The 21,200-nt window shown below is 40.1% G+C and overlaps 1 protein-coding gene across 1 annotated transcript in view; it reads right to left on the reverse strand.

Moving 5' to 3' along the window:
- PCSK2 (proprotein convertase subtilisin/kexin type 2) overlaps positions 1 to 16,543 on the reverse strand; it is a 271,902-nt gene extending 255,359 nt beyond the window's left edge. The window contains exon 1 of the mRNA XM_036120511.2: positions 16,021 to 16,543. Coding sequence (XP_035976404.1) covers positions 16,021 to 16,197 — 177 coding nt within the window. The 5' untranslated portion in view covers positions 16,198 to 16,543. The remainder of the gene's footprint in view (positions 1 to 16,020) is intronic.
- Between the last annotated feature and the right edge of the window lie 4,657 nt (positions 16,544 to 21,200).

The following is a 21,200-nucleotide window of genomic DNA, read 5'->3' on the forward strand; positions in this document are numbered from 1 at the left end:
ATGTGGTGGGGAGGGGCAGGGGTATGTAAGAAATCTTTGTGCCTCTTAATTTTGTTGTAAACTTAAAACTTCTTCAAAAAAGATAGTCTTAAAAATATATACAGCCTATTTCAGTGGATTCTGATTCCTATAATTACCCAACCAGGGAGCAACATGTTGGGAATGGAATATAAAGCATGTTTATTTTTTATTATTACTTTTATTTATTTTCATCATTTTTTTTAATCTTGGAGAGCATGGTTGTGCGTGAAGAAAATAGAGATAAGGAGTTGGACATTTTGAGTAAACACAATGACTCCAAAACTATAAAAGAATATAATCATTGAAAGTACTCAGTAAGAAGCTATTCCATTCTTAGCAGAAAAGCATATGGAGGCAACACAAGGTGATATGCTATCTCATAAAAATCAATCAATGAGAAACAGTGCAAGACAATTTCATACATAAGGCAAACAAGCCACATTATTTAGATGAATAAAGTAAATATGATTTCACTAGAGGAGTGGAAGTCTTGACAGCTCCTTTGAACAGCTGCCCTCATGTAGCAGAGAAACCTAATTGTTTATATGTTCCTTCAGCTCCTCTGTCAACAGGAGGAGGCCGGTGGAGTGAGGATGTCATTTCTTTGCATAACCAGATGTGACAGAGAATATTATTCAGCCTCAGCTTATCAGGGCATGTTATAAGGTTAGCCTGGTCTGAGAAGGTCCCTTGTGTGTAGAACCAGAGTTTTCCACATCCCAACTCATAAAATAGGTTATTTGTTAAAGCTGGATGGAGTCATCAGATTGGGAGAAGTCTTCTAAACTGGCCTGGAGAAATTATAACATGCTTTCATTTGCACATAAATCTAAATATGTCACCTTTCTGTCTGTAGAATCCATCCCTTTCAATGTGCTTATCTCTGTAGGACTCAATAAAAACCTGCTAATAAAATATGAATGCATGGATGGATGTTCCTTTGGAATTAGCTGTTTCCAAAGGAGGAATTTGCTATTTGAGGAGAGGCTGGAAGGGAGAATGGAGACATTGACCTCAAGTCATAGAACTCAGGACACCTTGTACATTCCTAAGCCACTCCTGAGTATTTGTCTCCATGGACAACACTCAACTCTCTTCCGTAATTTTAGGAGCCACTCTTTCCTACCACCAGGAGTGTGGTAGTGCAAAACAGCTTGTGTTGTACATGGTTGTTTGCTGTATTGAGCAAATAGTCCACAGTGGGATTCAAACTGTGATTTACTCCCAAGAAATAAACAACTAATTTATATCAAGTTTAAAATGACAATCAGGTAGTGAGACAGGTAGAGGGTACGTGATTCTCAGACTCACTTACAGTTTCTTTCTGGCCTCAGGCAAAATTTCCATACACTATTTCAGAAATGAAAATGTAGGAACATGCATTATTCCTTTGGCATATCAGGGAATAATCTACCTGTCAGATTTCCTGGGATGACCGTGTTACACTACTGTCCTGGCTCTTTTTAGCTCCCAAGTCAGAAGGTCTGCTTTAGATTCATGTATTTATATGTCAGGGGAAGAAGTAGGACACATTTAATCAGTTTGTTCTTAGTTGGAATAAATTTTACGGATAGAACAGGTTGCCTCTATCAGCCATTTATTGTGGCTTCAAAGACAATAATTAAGCCTTTAGTATCCCTGATGTCATCAGCCAGTGGTAATGGAATCAAAGACATGTAACCTGACTCCTTAGATTGGTGCTACCTGCTTCCAGGACATGAATAATTCCATAGGACAGAAGAACCAGGCTGGGAAATCTGGGCTCCTCCAACTTACTGTTAGCTCAACTTGTTATCCTAGGCTTTCCTGTATATGGCCATTCTGTTATACCCTCCAAGTATCCTTCAACGCCCTCTTCCACCTATGGACAAAATCCAAGCTCCCCTGTATGGTGCGGGTGACCCTTCTTAAACTGACCCCAGTCCACTTCTTTGGCTTCTTTTTCAGTCTGTCTCAGCATCTAGCCAGACAAACCACTTGCAATCCTTCCACTCTCCTGGTGTGTTCTATTGCATATGCTATGGCATCCTCTGTAAACCCTCTTTTCTTTTGACCTGTTGAAATTATGAGTCTCAATGCAAATTCACCTCAACTTGACATTGCCTGCCCTGGGAAGACTTCCTTTCTGTTGACAGTCATTGCCTCATGGGTACTATATCATAAATCTATCACAAAACATATTGCCAGTTGTTTACAAAACGCACTCTATTTCTCTGATTTCTTGAAGTCAGAATCTATGTTCTATCTAACTGATGCCCTCTGTGTGGCAGATGATGTTGATGCCCCACCTTCATTCCTATGGCCTACCCTGGACATCGCCTATAGACAGTACCTACACATGCCAGATTCTCCACACATCTCTACCTCTGGAAGCATGTTTGGTCCACCTGGGGAGGGCAGAAATGCTGGGAATTTGATGCCTCTCAGGTGCAACCCTCAACAAAGAAAGTATGGGAACTAGTGGTTAAATTTCCCAGCTTCCTCACTCTTTGATGGGACAACTCAGAGATGTCATCACTCATAGAAGGTCCAGTAATAGAATGTTGCAATAATGGTCTGCATTTTCTTTCTGCCTCTCTGTATCAATTCCCTTGGTTAGTTCCCTCCCACACGGACTCTGAGCTTGGCCATGTGCACTTGCTTTGGCCAATGAGACTTAGCAAATGTGACACAAACAAAGACTTTAAAAGTGCACACTGGGGCTTGATCTCTCCTTTATATCTTGCAACCTTTCTTAGACCAATGGGATTGAATCTCAGTTGCCTATTTGTTCCCAAATCCATGTTTCAGTGTCTGACATCCTACTTGCTTATTCAATGTACTAAGTACATGTTTGTTGAATGAACTGAGTATTCTGCTTCTATACTTTCCTATTACTTCTTTGTCCATTGGTTTCAAGCTCCCATAATTTTTACTTGGTCCTTTCTTCCTTTCCGGTTAATGGCCAGGATGGTTGGTTTTGGCTTCAGCTGCTGGGTCCAAATTTAGGTTTATGCCAAGCTTCATTGAAGACACAACTCTCCAAAATTCCCTTTGGCACTGATTCTGCCCTCCCTCCCCCACAAAATGGTGCCGCTTCTGAACTTCAAGAGATCAACAATGGCTTGTTTCCTACCCTTCTCCCCACATCTTAGGCTCTGCAAGGTCTCTCTTGGTCTGACAACCCCTAGAAATATAGTCAGCAGGAACTGACTAGAATTGGCTCTTGGATGTCACCTACCTTGTGTTTGAACTTCCATCACCTTTGAAGAGGACTGAGAACCTCCTGATGAAATTGATTTTTTCCCAGTCCCAGAAGTAGAGAACAAGCTAAGGGCAAGGAAGGATAGAATTTGTGGATCACCTTATTCTCTGTCACTGGTTTCTTAATTCCCCAACAAGTCACAAAATTTTTGTCTATTAATGGTAATTAATTAATTGAAGCCACTTAACAGAGGCACAAATTAGGATATTCATGTAACCTTTCCTAAAGTGCTTGGTCTTCCTGATTGCAGCATTATGTAACACATCGGCCTGTCATTTAGTGAGCATCTGATGATAATGGAAACTTTTAGTTTTTTTCCTCATCATTTATTTTTATATTTATTGAGTGCTTACTAAATGTACAGTGCTGTGTTAGTCACTAAGAGAGCAGTCAAAGAAACATAATTCTTATTCTGTATTTCTGTATTTCACCAAGTGTAAATTAAATAGGTTGTTGTTGGTGTAGAATCAATCCCTGAATCTACAAGCAGCTTTGTTTGGAAAACTGGAATTCATAAAACTTTTATAGGTTAAATGGTGAAAAGCAGGCAACGAACTGGTGTCAGACCAAGTTGGTGTATGTGGCTAATATAGGAATCTCACACAGTCAGGTTTTCTGTCTCATCCAATGTGAAAGGCAGATATAATGGTTCCAGTCTCCAAACCTCAGCCAATAAGCAACAAGGTTCAAACGCTCATTGCCAGTAGTTAAAAACATAAACATAATGTTTAATATTCTTTTTCTCATGTGTAGAATGAGAGGTTAAACTAATGTCTAAGATTCCTTCCTGTAATTCCATAATTGTAGATATTATTTGTAAAAATTGCAATAACTCTGGATAAACCATTTAGAATAATTAGGCCGGCACATCACAATTTTTTGGTGGGGTGGCAATTTCCATGTGGTCAACTAGTGTTTAGAGACTATTATCTGTAAACAGCATTAAAAAGACATAAATTTAAATCACCACAGTACTTTTCCTCTTTCCCTTCCCTTACCCACTACACTTCTTGAAGGAATTGTCTTGATACCTGCACTTCATCATATTTACTGCTACCCTTCACAGTTTGGCTTCCTTCCTGTAGCAGACACGATCGTTTTCCCCGCTCAGTCCCTTTGGGCCTTAGTATTTAGCGTATGCCAGCCTCTGCATCTCTTCACCTGAGTTTTCTCTGGTTGGCCAAATTCGGTATGTTGAACATGTGCCAGGTCAAAGTGCTGGGAGACTTAATGCCATCCAGGACTAACTATCCATCATGAATCAATGTCTGATTGTAATTGGCATATAAATACCCTAGATCCCTCACACCTCAGGTAAGACAACTCTGGGGCCTGTGTTCTACACCAGTTCTCAGAGATTCCCAGTGGAACTGAGTCCCCGTTATCCACAGTGACAACTTGTTCTATAATGCACCTTTCCTTCCTGCTTTCCCTTCGCTGTTTCAATTCCCCCACTTCCCTACCGGTATTTTCTAGACTCATTCCTTAAATAAACAACTTGCATTTAAACTCTTATCCCAGGGACTACTTCTGGGGACCCAAACTGATATATGTGGCCTCTTCCACAGTGTTAAGGTGGCTTCTCCAATTTAACCAAGGATTTCATCTCTAAAACCAGTGGTCTTGCTTGCCCCATTTTTTCTTTCCTAACCTTCATCTCCCTTCCTTTCACAGCTCTGGATTCTCCTTCCATATCTCTAGAAGTCCAGGTTCTGTCTTCTCTCCTGGCTCCTGTTTTTCCCCTTCATGCCCAAAGTTCTCTAGGATTTTGTCCTATGACCTCCTCTCTCCTTTTTCTCTCAACGCTCTTCCTTGGCAGTGCTATCTGCTGCTGTGGCATGATGGAGGTGTGGATTCTTGTGCATTTGACTTTCAGTTCCTTGACCACCTTCACCTCTATTTGACCTTGGTAACTAACTTCCATGGGTGTTATCATTATCTGGAGGTACACAGGACTTGGAGACTTAAGCTTCAACATCCCAGTCACTAACCATAGCTTTCTCTTTCGGTTCTCTCACTATTAGTCCCAATTTATCTTCTCTTCTAGTTTATTGATTTTCCATTTTTTGAAAACTCAATTTCTCTCTCTCCCAACCCCCACCACCCTCACTTGAGTGCTGTTTAAGAAAATGACTTGGTTGGTGCTACTATAAATCCATTCTCTTACACTTGGTCTCTCAGTACTGTCCAGAAGTCATCTTTTGTCCTTTGTCATCATCCCCTCCCTTCCCATTAACAGTGTGCAAAATGTTATCTCCCTTGAAGCCCCCACCCCATCACCCCTTCCTTCACTGAAGTGTTGACCTTGTCTCCTTCACTTTTGAAATAATTGTGACTCCTCAGTGGGTTTTCTTCCCATATCTTCCACTGAGACCTTCGCACTGAACTTCATCTGCCCACTCCTCTCTTTTAGCTCAGAGAGAGAAGATTTCCCTTTTCCTAATCAGGCTAATCCTTTTGCTTTTCAATAAAACCTAGCTAACCAAGAGATGAATGAAAATGAAGAATTTGTGATTGAAGAAATTCTGGTGAAAGGACTTGTGATGAAATAACAAACAATTTTAATGTAGAACAAATACAAGCAATACTGTAAACCATGGTTATATGCAGAAGGTTAATATTTACTTAAAACTTGATGTAAAAATAATGATGCACATTGCATTGTGGGCATAGGGGAGGCCAGAGGAACTGTTACGAGGCTAATGTCCCCACTTTGTTAAGCATGGACTTCACTAAATTCACTAAAGTTGAAATATGTAATGAAATAATTAAACATGTCATTAAATATGTATTATCTATCTACCATTTACATGTAAAATAATCACAAACTCCTCACTCAATACCATCACAATTTTTTTTTTTAATTTTAGGGAGACCTATTATGAAACAATATGTCTGTGTGACTAATTTGTCTGAAGCTTAACAATGTCATCAATTTTTTTCAGTTTCCTTTCTGTTAAATTCTGTAATAATTAAATTAATAGTTTAAAATTTAAAATAGTGTATACAATATAATCCCAGTTTTATAAAACAATATATCTGACTACCTTTCTTCTCTCTATATGTATTCTTACAGAAATATCTGCAATAAAATTTACCTAATGCTGGTAATGGTTATTTCTGAGTAATGAGCTTTGAGGTAATAAAAAAAACAAAAAATTCTTTCCTCCAGTGTTTTTTTTTTGTGCTACTTGATATTAAAAAAACAATGAGGATGTGTAATTTTGACAAAAATAATTAAGTTATTATATTTTTCATATGCTTAGGGATTCTTATGTCAACTTATTAACTTGATGATTTCCACTCACGGCATTCACAAGGGCTGTAATGTATAAGAATACTGTGGCTTTCACTGAGAGGTTTGCCATCCCCCCAGTCGAAGAATTCACATATTTTGTTTGCTTGTTTGTGTATCTCAAGAGGGAAGATGCTCAATTGTCTAAGAAATCTGATACCAACAAAAATTAGATCATTCATTCAACAACTACTCATTGTAAGCTTAGTTTATCATGTTTTATCCCATCATGTTTACATAGAAAGCAAGACTGCTGATGTCATTACCCTCAGCTTCTATTAAAACACTGGAACAGTGAAAACCAAGTATCCCAAGTCAAAATAATTTTTTTCTAATGCCATTACGACACTTGGCACATGTTTGAAATCTAAATTGTTATTTTCCTGTTCTTGATGTCTCCAAATAAATGGTTCTATATGTCTCTCATCTTTCTTTGAACTCTTTCTACTTCAATACAGAGTGAGCATTAAGTGAATTTATTTAGCAAATTTAGGAGAATTAGATGTTCATGAATCAGTGCCAAATTTAAAGTTATAAATAAAGAGCAATCCTAGCATCCCATAGTTTTCATGTTCTTGTCAACTTTCTAATGGAGAAACTATCAACATCTTGTAACATTATTGAGTCTATTTCATTTGTGTCAGAAAATTAAGAGTTTGTGCCCATGTTTGACTTTCAGTCTAAGAGTTTGTTATATTCAATTATTCTCACCAGAGGAGCTCAGCATGTCACAAGCTTCTCCGAAAAGTCATGGTCAATTTGTTTTAGGGACAAAAGCAATTTGTCAAGAGCGTTTACTACTTTTTATATATACCTCATGTAGAAGCCACTCACTAATATGGAATCATGACATTTAGGGTGGAAGTGTTAATTCAAATGTAATTTCTTGATTCCCTAACCATTAGTGGAATGTAGTCAGTTAATGGACTTCAGCTATAATATATTATACATAGATACATTTTATATATATGTTAATATAATATATATAATATAATAGCTATAATATAAACATAAACATAAATACATCTTGTATATATATAAAATATATATATTCATATAAAGAAGGTGAAAGTAGAACTCCTGCTTTTGAACTGTCCTGTGATTATTTGAATCTCAAATAATAATGCACAAATTCAATTCAGGGTTTCTTTTTGAAATGATGAATCTGAGCTCAAATGTAGAATGAAGCCACGGCTCTAGTGGGTGGAAAAAGTGTGAACTTCAGGTTTCATGTTTTATTTTTAAAACCTGACTTCTTTGAGCAGTTACAGCCAAATATATAATTATTGCAAACTTAACTATAGCATCACTCCCTGATGTGCTATAACATTATGATCTACAGCTAATAAGATCTTTTGAAAGAGACGTTGAATTTTAGATATTCATTCATTTGAGAAAAAGTGTAATTTTTCTCCTTCTTTTGTATTTTGATCAAGTTTTAACCGCAGGCTTTATTTTTTTCTGCTCAAAGAGCTAATCTATTCTATTACTGATAACTTCTAAGTTGGGAATTTTAGGGAAACACAGGAGTCTGCCTGACATTGACTTGCTGCTTGTTACCTACTTCTATGTCCTAGCTAATTTGCGACCTATAAATAAATGGATGCTACAGGGGTAATTTTTTGAAAACTAATTCTTCAAGTGCCTTTTCTCCGAGCTAATGGCCAAATAGTCACCTTGTGATCCAAGTTTATTTATCAGTCAAGAAGCACATAATGAGTCCCTATTATGAGTAGGGCAAATTGGTTGCCAGTGGGACAAGAGTGTTTAATGGATTTTATAGTCTTCCTGGAGAAGAAAAATCACAAAGACCTGAAAAGTTGGCTTACATTATGAGGTGAAAATATAGGAGTTTTCCTAAGTCTTTTAAAAATTATTGTTCTTGTGATCTGGTTTGGTTTGGTTGTAAGGTTTACAGAGTCACTCCAGCAACTTGAGAAAATGGCTATTTATTGACAGTATATTGGTTTGGGTAATGCTGGTTCTAAAGATAAAGTCTCATATCTCAGTGTCATAATGTAATAGCAGTTTAATTTCTCACTCATAAAGTTCTTCTAAATCAAGAATCAGGGACATGGGGTCCTTTCATCTTGCGACTCCACCATCTTTGGCATTTGGATTCCAAAGTTACTGTTCTCAATCACATCAAGCCTCAGAAGAAAAAAGAGGGTGGAGAATCAACCTATGGGGAGTTTTTATGCATCAAGCAAGGAAGAATTGCACTTCATTTCTGCTTATATTACATTGGCTAGAATCATCATATGGTCATACTTATCTGCAAGACAGGGTGGGAAATGTGGGCTTGCTGTGACCCACGGAGAAGAGGAAAATAGTTTGGTGATTAACTTTACCTTCTGTCACAGATGTCTTTTGCTGGGAAGTGGAACTGGAAAGTTATTAGGAACTCGGATAAAATGTCTGCGTCTCCTATGCTCCCATGGCCTGGATGGGCTCTTTCATGGCAACTAGACCCCATTCTCCTCTCTATAGCAACTAGTGAATCAAATTTCCTAAGGAAGCCAGTATGATTGGTTGAGATAATCACCATGATCTATAATGAATTAAATTCACTTGGGGCGCCTGGGTGTCTCAGTCGTTAAGCATCTGCCTTCGGCTCAGGTCATGATCCCAGGGTCCTGGGATCAAGCCCCGCATCGGGCTCTCTGCTCGGTGGGAAGCCTGCTTCTCCCTCTTCCATTCCCCCCTGCTTGTGTTCCCTCTCTCGCTGTCTCTCTCTCTCTGTCAAAATAAATAAATAAAATCTTTAAAAAAAAATAAATAAAAATAAATAAATAAATAAATTCACTGAATTATTTGAGCCAGGCCCTCTCATGGACCATGGTCAACTCATGGGTGGGTTCCCATTGGGCAGAGTGCTTATTCCTCACTCAATCAGTTGTTACTCCTGAGAAAGTACAACTTACAACTGCCTTCTTGAGTAAAAAACAATATATAGCCAGGCCATCACCTTATTATTATTACTGCTACCAATAATAGGTTTTTTATTCTATACACTTGCTACTGTGTCCAGAACCTTACATGCACTATATTATTTATATTTCCTAGCCACTATATTTTAAACATGAGCCTCTGAGAGATTTCATAAACTAGACAAGTTTCCAGTACTGTATAATTCTAAATCCCATCATTTTTACTTTTGAATGTGGCTGTTTCTAGCTTTCTTCAGTCACAAGAAGGGCACTGGATATAGTGAGTGCTGTGACAAATGTGACTGGTGCCAAGAAAAAAGAACAGTTTCAATGCAATGGAAGTCCCAAAGAGACAGAGAATGTTCTGGTGTAGGTCAATCAGAGAAGACTTGAGGGAAGAGTTTGGATTTGACCTAAGGCATACTGCATTAAATTGGGGTCCAAAAGGAATTCATAGCATTCATGTTGGGGAAGTAGAGTTCTGGGCTATTTACCTTTGCCTACCATGGTAGTAGGTCTTGGAGTTTCAGAAAAACTGTTCCTTAAGGGCTTCTTAGAAATCATTTTGGAAATAATTAGGATCAAATCTATATTGTTTTGTTTCTCCCTCTAAACCATGTTAATCTTGATCTAGAGAAGTATGGGGCAGAGGGTAGAGAACTACTTCTTTGGACTGACAACCGATGAATGATGAAATGAGAGTGAAATTATAGAATCTGGATTCAATATTGTTGGGATATTAAGACACCACTAAAAGGGTGAAAATAGATCTTCAAAATAAATATACCTGACGAAAGATTCCTATCCATAGTAGCTAAAGAACTCCTACAAACCAAAAATTAAGACAGGCAATCCAAACAAAACAAAACAAAACAAAAAAGCCTTTTTCAGGGCAAAAGACCTGAACAAATAATGACTAAAAAAGGATTCCTGAACCACCAAAAAACATATGAAGAGATATTCAGCTTCAGCTGATCATCAGGGAAATGCAAATTAAAATCACAATGAGATACCATCACCATTACATAGCCACCAAAATAACTAAAAGGAAAAAGGTATAAAAAGTCAAATGCTGGTGAGAATGTGGAACAATCAGAACCTTCACATGCTACTGGATTGTCTTTGGCAGGCAGAATTCTGAGATGGCCCCCAAGATATCTGCTCCCTTATGTACATGCCCTGTATAATCCCCTCCCCTTGACTGTGGAGCCAGTATTGTGGAGATGATGGATTTCATTCCTTGATTAGATTACATTATATTGCAGAGGTGAAGAGATTTATCAAATGTAGTTAAGGTCCCAAATCAGCTTACCTGAATTAATCAAAAGAGTTATCCTGGGTGGGCCTGACTTAATCAGGCTAACCTAAGCCGGGACTTAGCCCTTCCTGAAAGAAGGGTGAAAGTGTGAGGTTTATGGAAAGGGTCATGTGTTAGGTCATGAGGGTAGCTTCCAAGAGCTGAGTGGAGCCAGCAAAAAATGAAGACTCCAGGTCTACAACTACAAGGAGCTGAATTCTTCTAAAAACTTGAATATGCTTGGAAGCAGATTTTCCCTTGGTTGTGCCTCTAGATGAGGACATAGCTGGCCAATATCTTGATTTCAACCTGTGAGCCCTTGAGCAATAGACCCAACTGGAATGTGCCAGACTCCTTATCCATGAACACTATTAAATAATGAATTTGTGTGGTTTTAAGTCACAGAGTCTGTAGTAATTTGTTACACAGCAATAGAAAATTGGTACAGTCTCTTAAAGTTGAATGTGTGTATGCCCTTTGACACAACAAATCTACTCGCAAATATATTCCCAACAGAGAGGCATACATATATTCACCAAAATATATACACAATATCCACAGAAGCTATATTCATCATAGCCTAAAACCAAAAACTACCCAAATGAGCAAGAGTGGGAACTTATGAGATGCGAATAATACTTTATTTCTTGATTTGGATGCTAGTTATACATGTGTGCCCATGTTGTGAAAGTTTATTAAGCTGTGTTCTTTCCTAAATTATACTCCAATAAAATTAAAAGAAATTTAATTTTAAAATTAAATTCAGTTAAAATTAAAATTAGACATTCAATTAAAATTAAAAGAAATTTACTCTTTCATTATATAACAGCACAATTATTATTAGATTTCTAAAAAAATTAATGCTAAGCGAAATAAGTCAATCAGAGAAAGACAATTATCATATGATCTCACTGATATGTGGAATTTGAGAAACAAGACAGAGAATCATAGGGGAAGAAAGGAAAAAATAAAACAAGATGAAACCAGAAAGGGAGAAAAACCATAAGAGACTCCTAATCTCAGGAAACAAACTGAGGGTTGCTGGAATGGAGGGGGGTGGGAGAGATGGGGTGGCTGGGTGATGGACACTGGGGAGGGTATGTGCTATGGTGAGTGCTATGAATTGTGTAATACTGATGAATCACAGACCTGTACCCCTGAAACAAATAATACGTTACATGTTAATTAAAAAAATTAAAAAAATTAATGATCACACATATAAAAGTAGTCACATGATTTTCCTAACCTTGGTCCTACATGGATAAAAAAACAAAATTTATCGTAGTAAAACAAAAACACTTAATTGTCAATTGTTTGGATTTTTACCTAAATTCTTACTTGATTTTTAACCAACCTTCAACATATCGCTTTAATAAGTAATTTTTGTGTTTTTTTTTTCACAAGGGATTTAAAATTAGTAATATATGGGGAATTTTAAGGCACTCTTTCGAATAACACCTCTGATGTTATTGTAAACTCACTTACTCTCCTAGACATATATACCTTTTTTGATGAACATATGTCTTTGGGCCAGGTCATGATAAAACAGAAAACTTTAGTCTCAACATACCTGTCTGACAGTAAAGTTATAGGTAGCTTTACTCCACTTCAGGGAGGAAATATAATTGTTTGGTCATGGCCTTGCAAGAGTTTGGCAAAATAATCAACAAATATTCATTTAATATCTCATATACAGACCACCGTGCTAAATATGGGGCTATATTCTTCCGACATGGTATAATGTTTCTACTCTTGGACGATTTACAATCTACCTGAAGAGGTACATACTCATACACATTAGTTAATGACCTAGGCACACATAGGTGTTGGATACAGAAAAAAAGTAAAAAGAAAGAAAGGAAAGGAAAAAACATCAGAATCTAAAGTGGTGTCCCAAGAGTGGAGTTCTTGGCTGTCAGAGAAGGCTTCCCAGAGGCAGCTTGGTAGATTAACAAAATTATTTTCCACAAAGCAAATTTGGTTTTAAATTTAAGTTTTTCCCTTTCCAAATATAAGCTTAACCACTTGGAACTTTAAGTTTTTCATCTGAGAATGAGGACTGTTGGCAACAATTTCTACCTCACAGGTTTGTGAGGTTAGATGAGATAATTCAGTAAAATAGCAGGTTCCCCTGGTCTGCATAGCTGATCCTTCTTTTGGATGAATAAATAGCTACCAAGGATCTTTGGTGTCTGACACGGAGCATTGGAGAGGATGGGGCAGTAGGGACTTGGTAGATACACTAAGTGTTAGAGAGGGGAGGGAGAAGGAGGCATTATGGGTTTAAAATGAAAAAATGAGTAACGAAAGTACAGTACAGCATGATGAAAACAAGACAGGACAGTGTTTGGGAAACCTAGAGGAACAGATAAAATGAAGGATGTTTCTTTACAGGCTGGCAAACCCAGTAACAGGCTGGCTTTGGTGAGGAAACCTATCATCCTTGAATATTTAATAGCTTTCAAGTGGACAAAGGATACTTATACCCATATTTACTTACATGTATGAAATGACTAGAAGACAAATGATGAAATCTACTAGCTTTTGTTGTGTAGGCTTTGCTTTTTTGTCCCACAGGAATTTAGAGAAGGGAAAGCACACTGTGGTCCATAGTGTCAGGGAAGGTACGAGCTCAGACTTGAAGGATGGATAGAACAAGAATCCAAGGAAATGAAAGAGAGTTTATTCTACACAGGTGTGGCATCATGCAAAGATTCATCAGGCAGAAGCATTCTGCCACAGACTGATTTTTTACTTAACTATGTATCAGAACAAAAATCAATGGATAAGAGATGCTACTTTTGAGGGGTTATAGAGAGGTGAGGAGAGGTGGCAAGGCAAAAACTCATTTTTCCTAGATAGAAATTACATGTTTGAGGCTGATTCCAAACCAGTGGGCTCCTCTTGAAGAAAGAGTGGGGGTGAAAGAGGCTTAGGTATCTGATTTTACCCCAAAGTATGAGTTCCCTAAGATTTTATGGTAAGTATATCAAAATTATCCAGATTCATTTATGATAAGATTGTCCCTACACCTCCTTTCTCAAACTTCACCATCAAAACTATAAAACCCCCATTAACTGTTTACCTCTATACACAAAGAGTGACCCTCTTGGAGAATTAGTAAGTTAAGCCATTATCTGTCTTAGCTACACCTGGATTTGCTTAAGTTGCTAAGATCCTAAAGGGCATATTTTCCAAAAAGTAAGTAAAAAGATAGCAATGTCTGCCTTCGCTATGAAAAGGTGCATGGTATAGGGAGAGAAGAACAGGATTTCTGCATCAATGCAGAACCTTTACGCTCAAAAACTAAAGATCCTGATGCCACATCCCTTTTCAGCATACCTCAAAGCCCAACACATCCTTCAGAGCACTTAGCCTGTTTGGTATGTACCAAGAGGTAAATAGCATGAGTTTATCTCTGAAAGATCTGGATTTAAATCCAGATCTGGTTGTGTCTTTTTTTCCCCCCCTTGGGCCCTGATCTGAACCAATTTCCTTATCAGTGCCATGTGCTTAATAACAATAGTAGCTTCCTCAGAGTTGTTGAGAGTATTAAATAAGAATATTTTTAAGGACTCCAGAACACAAGGGTGCCCTATTGTTGTCAGGTAATAATAATCAATATTACAATCACTGTTATATTTATGGCTCCTGGGTCCTGAGTCTTGCCAAGTTAGGGGGGTGGGGTGAGAAGGAAGGAGGGTCTGCTTGTTTATTGTGCTGGTGGCACTCTTGAAACAGCCCCAGACTCGGCGAGAACGACAGCGGGCTGCTCCCTCAGCTGGCATCTTCTCTCCCCTGCTCCACCCACGTTTCCCGGGAGCAACAAGTTCCCTACTGCAAGACCCGCCCGCGCGCCACTGGTGCCTCCTCCCAGACCTCTGACTTACTCTCTTTGAAACCCACCTGGGGTCGAAATCGCAGCTGCCAACGCCCTACGGAGGAGGGAGAGCCGGCCGCATGTGAGGGAGCCCTCGCGGCGCCTGGGAGGGAGGCGGGAGGCGTGGGAAGTCGGGACAGAGGGGCTGATAGGAGACCTAGTTCGCGCTGCCCTTGAGAGGCAAAAGCAACAGACGAAAGCACCCGCCGCTCATCTTCAGCCTCTCTCCTGGGATCAGGAGGGAGGGGAGAGATCCCCGAATCCCACAGACCTCCACCCAGCCCTCTGGGTGCCAAATAGCATCCCTATGTCCTCCAGGCTCCCCTCGCCCGGTTTCTCCTTGCACCCTCACTCCACCCCACCCTTCGCCAGGTCCCCTAAGGACGCTTGTGATTTCTAACAAGATATTTTGCAAGAAGGACAAGTAAGTAAGCCAAGGCTCCCACCCAGCACTCTCCTCTCCGCTGCTCTCCCAGAATGGATACCCTGGAGTCGCCAAAGGAGTCCCACGGCATCCTAGGTTGGGAGCCTTATCTAGCTGCCCAAACAGTTGAACTCTGACAACTTCTTGGAATGGGGATCCCTGCGCCCTCGTGGGGAAAGCCAAGCTGGCCGCCCACACACGGGGAGAGACACCCCGATTTCTCCATAGGGAACTCCTCTCAAAATCTACCTTTCCAGCTTCTACAGCTGTGAGTTGAGAATCAGAGAGCTAACTAAGGAGTACGCTTCGGGGGCGGGCGCTCGTGGGCAGGGGTGAGGGCGAGAAGTTCCACCCCAATTTTGGAAAGAAAACCCAGTTCATGTCTCCAAGTCTCCTGCAGCCAGGGAACTGTTGTTCCTGGAAAAGAGTAGGGACCGAAGTCACCGGGAGGAAAGTCCTCCTAGCGCGGGATCCGAAAAGCACGGAGGTGAATTGCAATGTCCAAGCTTTTAGCCTTGTCCGTCGGAAACTACTCTTTCTCCAGGAGATGGGGGCGGGGGATACATCCCTGGCAAAGACTGCCAACGTCAAGCCCAGATGTTCAGCACTTCATTCCTCCATCCCCACGCAGCCTTGAGAACTTGGTACCTCGGACAGCAGCCCGGGCGCAAGGCATTGTTAGAAAGGTGTTACCTTGTTTTCGCCACCAAGTCAAAGAGCAATAAATTATTTTTATGACCTTACTAGTACAATTTGAAGGACATTTTAATTACATAACCCGTGAAAGATCACCGGAGGCAATGTCGTGTTAAAGAGCCCATGGCAGAATATCTGCATCGCATGAGAAAGAAAACTTGCAAATCTGCAATGAGATTGCGCAGGGCTGCCCCCGTTTTGAAACAACATGCGAAATGCAAGGGAGATCTTACCTTTCGGACTCCAAAGCCGTGTTCTGCTGCAACTTGGCGAGCTTCTTCCTCTCCTCCTTTATGCAACTCCACGAGAAAATGATTCGTGAAGACCGGTCTCTCGGCAGATGAAAAAACCATGACACAGAAGAGGAGCCCCGCGGCCGCCTTCCACTGGGAGACACAGCCACCTTTCATCTTTTTCTGGGAGTGAAAAGTGGTGCTAAGAGGCGCGCAGGCTGGTGGAGCGGGGGACTCGGAGGAAAGGTGCAAATAAAAAAATATATGTAGTTTTTTTGTTTGTTTTTTAAAAAAATCTTTGTGTTGGGAAAAAGACTGATTAGGGGCTCGGAAAGCAGCAAATCAATGTATGTTCTCCAGCATCTGGCTGGCGGGGAAGCCGTGTAGTCAGGCTCGCTGGCAGAGGTGCGAATGTAGGGTGCTGTGTGTATCTGAGAGAAAGAACGAGTGTATGTCTGTGCTTGAGGCTAAATCTGCATTTTCAGCTCCTCCTCGGCTCCAATTCCACTGGGACCGGAGGAGAGCACCAGCCTGGGTGACGTGCGCCCGCCAGCAGCCAATGAAGGCCGGAGATGCGGCGGGCCCCGCCCTGGACCGCCCCGGGCCCGCCTCTGCCCGCCCCCGGCCCCGGCCGGTCCGCCTCCGCCGACGGGGGGCGCCGCGCGGCGAGCCCGCGCCCCCGCCCCTTTCAGAACCCTGGAGAGCTCCTCCATCTCTCCACCCGGGCCCGCCTTGCTCCCAGGAAAATCCCCCCGGCTGTAATCTGGTCGGCGGCGCCGGAGTGATGTCATTGTTTGTGGAAATCTGTAAGGCTCTGGAAAGGGAATTACGGCATGTGCTGCTCTCTGAGGCCCGGAGGGGAGCTGGGGCACCGGCCTCTCCCTATTCCTCTCCCCTGCTTATTTTCCGCTGCAAAACAACTCTCTCTCTCCCTCACTCTCTCAAGGCATACTTGCCTCTCTCTCTCTCAATAACAAAGCAAATATTAACCCTCCTCTCACCACTTTGGGCAAATCTTGGGGGAGGGTTACTCCCCTTCCCGGCACGGGGAAGGTTGAGGAAAGCAGCTTTCTTTGCGTGACTCATGGGGGCGAGTATTTATTTATTTATATTTTTGTAGGCTCCGGGCTTGTCTAGAACTAAGCAGCTGGGAAGCCTAGCAGGAGATCAGACTCACTCCCACTAGCAACTGTGATTAGATGAGACTCCTCCCGGAGTCTGGGCTGCTACGCAGAGACCGCCTTCAAGAGAGCCGCGGCCGGGATTGACATGCCTGGAGGTACATTCTCAGACTTGGGGACGTTCCGTTGCACAAGGACAGCGAGGGTGTGCGTTTGGGAAGGTGTAGCCACCAATCCTAGGCGCTGGGCCAAGCCTCCAGTTGGGCATTCTCAACTGGGGTGAATTCAGGCCAAGTGGCAGCGGGTCAGCTAAATTATCCGGTTAAGAAACGTGCACTCACAGCCTACTAACGGCTTACACTTCTTTTTTTTTTTTTTTTTTTTAAATATTTTTATTTATTTATTTGACAGAGAGAGACATAGCAAGAGAGGGAACACAAGCAGGGGGAGTGGGAGAGGGAGAAGCAGGCTTCCCACCGAGCAGGGAGCCCGATGCGGGGCTCGATCCCAGGACCCCGGGATCATGACCTGAGCCGAAGGCAGACGCTTAACGACTGAGCCACCCAGGCGCCCCTAACGGCTTACACTTCTTCCTGCCCCAGTGAGAGGAAGCAGGGGCGAGATGTCTGCCAAGAAATCTGGGCGATTGTTTTAAAGCAACTCAAATATTGTTGAGTTACAGAGTATGCACACTGATTCCCATTATCATTTCGCTCCGAAGTTCAAAATCCTGCTTTGCTTGGATAAGAGGTAAGAGACCTTTTTCTTAGAGGCTTAATTAAGTGTATGCAGTACAGCCAGAGAGAGAGACAGAGACAGAGGAAGAGGTAGACAAGGAGAGAGAAAAGGAGAGAGAGAATAATGTTGACACATTTTACACACACACACGTTTTATTTTCAACAGACTTCCCCCTTTTCATTTTAGCATGAAGTCAGAATCAACACAAGAAAAGCAGTATTGGTAGAAATGAATACACACAATGCCATGGGATACATTGTCTTCAGAGCAGATCAACTTTGCTGGCGCAGTTGGCTCCCCCAGAGCCCTTTTAAACATTGCCACATAAAAATGCAGACATTACTGAAAATTTTGATCGAAGCATAAGAAATCTGTATGCAATTATTTTTGGTAGAGTAGTGTTAGTACTTGAACTCCTTTAAGAAAAGCTAAGTGAGGTGCTGAGAAGGTGCTAGTACATAGACTAAAGATGAAAGGGGCCAAAGTGGAGACAAGGTTTCTAAGAAAGTATTAATAAAAGGGAACAGAGTTGCTCTGGGTTCCTCAGTTCTTTACTGCTCAGAGGCTCATTTCTGCTGAGATTTCTTTTTTTTTTTTATCACCCTATCCTACTCCACAGCTTACCTCTCATAGTCTGTCTGTTTGATTTTAACACGAGGTTTTCTTACTAAGAGACTTCAGCTCTTCCTTTCTCTCTTTTCCTTATATTTCACCCGTATTTCAAATCAAAGTACTAGGCTGGTATGAAGAAATGCCAAATGATTCTTCCTGCCCTGTATTGTCATTTGAGAAAAATGGCACCAAATGTGAAAATTACATTAGATGGATTCACAATCATGGAGAGCATTTCAAAAGCAGCAACAGAGATAAAATTCTAAGTCTTAAGAAAAATAGATCTGAAGAGCATCAAATAAGTCAATTTAGAAGATTATGGGTGTTGGGAAATAGCACTGCTAATGTAGCTAAATCTCTCTGAAAATGAACATGAAATTACCATCTATTCAGAGATATTTATTAATTTTTTTCTAAAACCACAAAGCAATACTTCATTTCCTAAATAAATTCCAAAGATGAAGTGCTAGTAAATGTTGAATCTTATGTATTTGAATTTTCAGTAATTAAAACCATGTAAAATTGGGTACAAGCTAAATAAAGCCTGGATAGCTGATTAAAATAAGACATTTTTAGTGGTTTACATAGAATACAGTTCATCATAATATTGTCAGAACAGCATAGCAAATGAAAATGGAAGTTTTTTTGTGATGCAAATGCTCAATTTTAAATGCATAACAATGTACGCAAGTGGAGGAAATATATTGATACATTGAATTGTTACTTGAAATACAAAGATACATCCATATACATTCACACATAGCTTCTTTAAGTTAACTATTTCTAAGCTCCTTTTTTTTTTTTTTAATACCAATAGTAATTTTGGAGCAAGAAGGTGAACAGGAGCGAACATGGTAGCAGAATGTTTCAAGGACTAAAATAGAATCCAGTTGACAGGAACTCTATTGCAGGCTCTGTTGTCACTGGCTATGCCACTTGGGCTAAATCATTGTATCCCTCAAAGCCTCTATCTCCTTATCTGTAAAAGGAGACAGTTGGGTTAGATAACCTCCAGGTCCAAGAGCCAAATTGTAATTTCAAAGAGTTGCTAAAGTAGATTATGATGTAGAAAGAATCATCAATAACTTGAGAGATGTTAAGAGCAGTCACACTTTTTTTTATTACATTACGGTGGTCAACAGTCTTGTTCATTTTTATATACTCCCCCTCATACACACACCAATAGTCTCTTATTTGCTAATTTTGTGGATCTAAGGAAAGAATAACTAACAAAAATGGCTGACACTCAGTAACAGACATGAAAATCATCAGTATGTTGAGGTTCTTCCTATTTAAGATTCTAGTGTATCTATAAAAAAACAAACTTAAGTTTGGCTCTAGTTCAAATGTGCTACATAGTCCCTAGAGTTTCTTTGAAGACATTGTCCTACAAACACCAGAATATTCACATTACACGGATTCATAACTATAAACCAACAGGCCTATGTGTGATTAAAAGAACCCAAACCACCTGAGCTATGATTGGGATGCTGCCATTCAGATATACTTCCAGGGATAACTTTGGGTACAGGGTGCTTCAGGTCAAGGAAAACCCATCACTGGGGAGGAGAGAGAAAGTTAGAAGCAGCCCTGGGTGAGGCTGCTGGTTCTTTGAATATTCTTTGGTCCATTAGGGAAAAGATCTTATGTTTCTGTTTATTTCCGTTGGGTGGGGTGTAACCTGAAGGGGAATAGACATGTACAACAGAAGGTGCAATTTAAAATACAACCTTCTTAAAAATCAAGTTGAGTTTTGTCATTATTGCTGCATTCATTCTGAGCATTTTAAGTCCAGTAAAAATAATTTCACTGGGTGTCACAGTTCTTTACTATCATACTGTATTACCAACCCTTTCAAGTTGATTCCATGTAACGACCCTGTCCTTCCTGTTCCTTCCACCCCAGCCCATTCTCAGGCTTCCTGAAGTATTGTTACCACTGTACAGGTTGCTGCCAAATTTCAAATTCAACATTTTCTCCAGATAATTTTTTTCCCAAGCTCTCACCTCATTTCCCTGTGATATTTATCTATACTCTCATATTTTCTGTAACTTAAAATTCAGGTATTTGGAAAATTTTAATTCATTCCCTAGTGTATACCCACTCCTTCTAAATCATTGAGATTTCCTTGGTCTGTCCTCCAATTTCTATAGCTTTTATCACCTTATACCTTTTCCTTAAATGACTTATCTCTGTTTTTCCTTCAGTTGTGACATCTCAGCTGACTTTAGTTACATAAGCCGTCTTAAATTAATATAGTGGGGAGGACTCATGGGGCATTATCAAGTGTTTTATTATCATCAAGGCATTTAATTTAGAGTGTTTGGGGTTGTCTTCATTTTATAATTTCATCAACAAACTATCAAATTTATTCAGACTAATTGACTATTCATACATAAAAGCTACTCATTGCTTCCTTATTTTCCAAGACAGTAAAAACTTTTTTTGTGTGTGTTAATTCAGGTTCTATTATTTTGATAGGAATTGAAGTAGCTAAACAATGAAGACCAAGAACCCTTTTAATCTTCTTTTGAAAATTAGGAACACATTTCTATTCACTATCTTTAGATTCCTCTTTAGGTCTACAGGGCTACAAAATAATGTTTGCTCACTTGGAAAATTAATTAGTTATTTCTCAGGGCTTATTGGAACATTGCTTATTGTCTGTAGAAAGTGATTACCTATTCATGAATTCTTTACCTTGTGTT

This window comes from Halichoerus grypus, chromosome 10, assembly GCF_964656455.1.
Source record: "Halichoerus grypus chromosome 10, mHalGry1.hap1.1, whole genome shotgun sequence".
Taxonomy (NCBI): Eukaryota; Metazoa; Chordata; class Mammalia; order Carnivora; family Phocidae; genus Halichoerus; species Halichoerus grypus.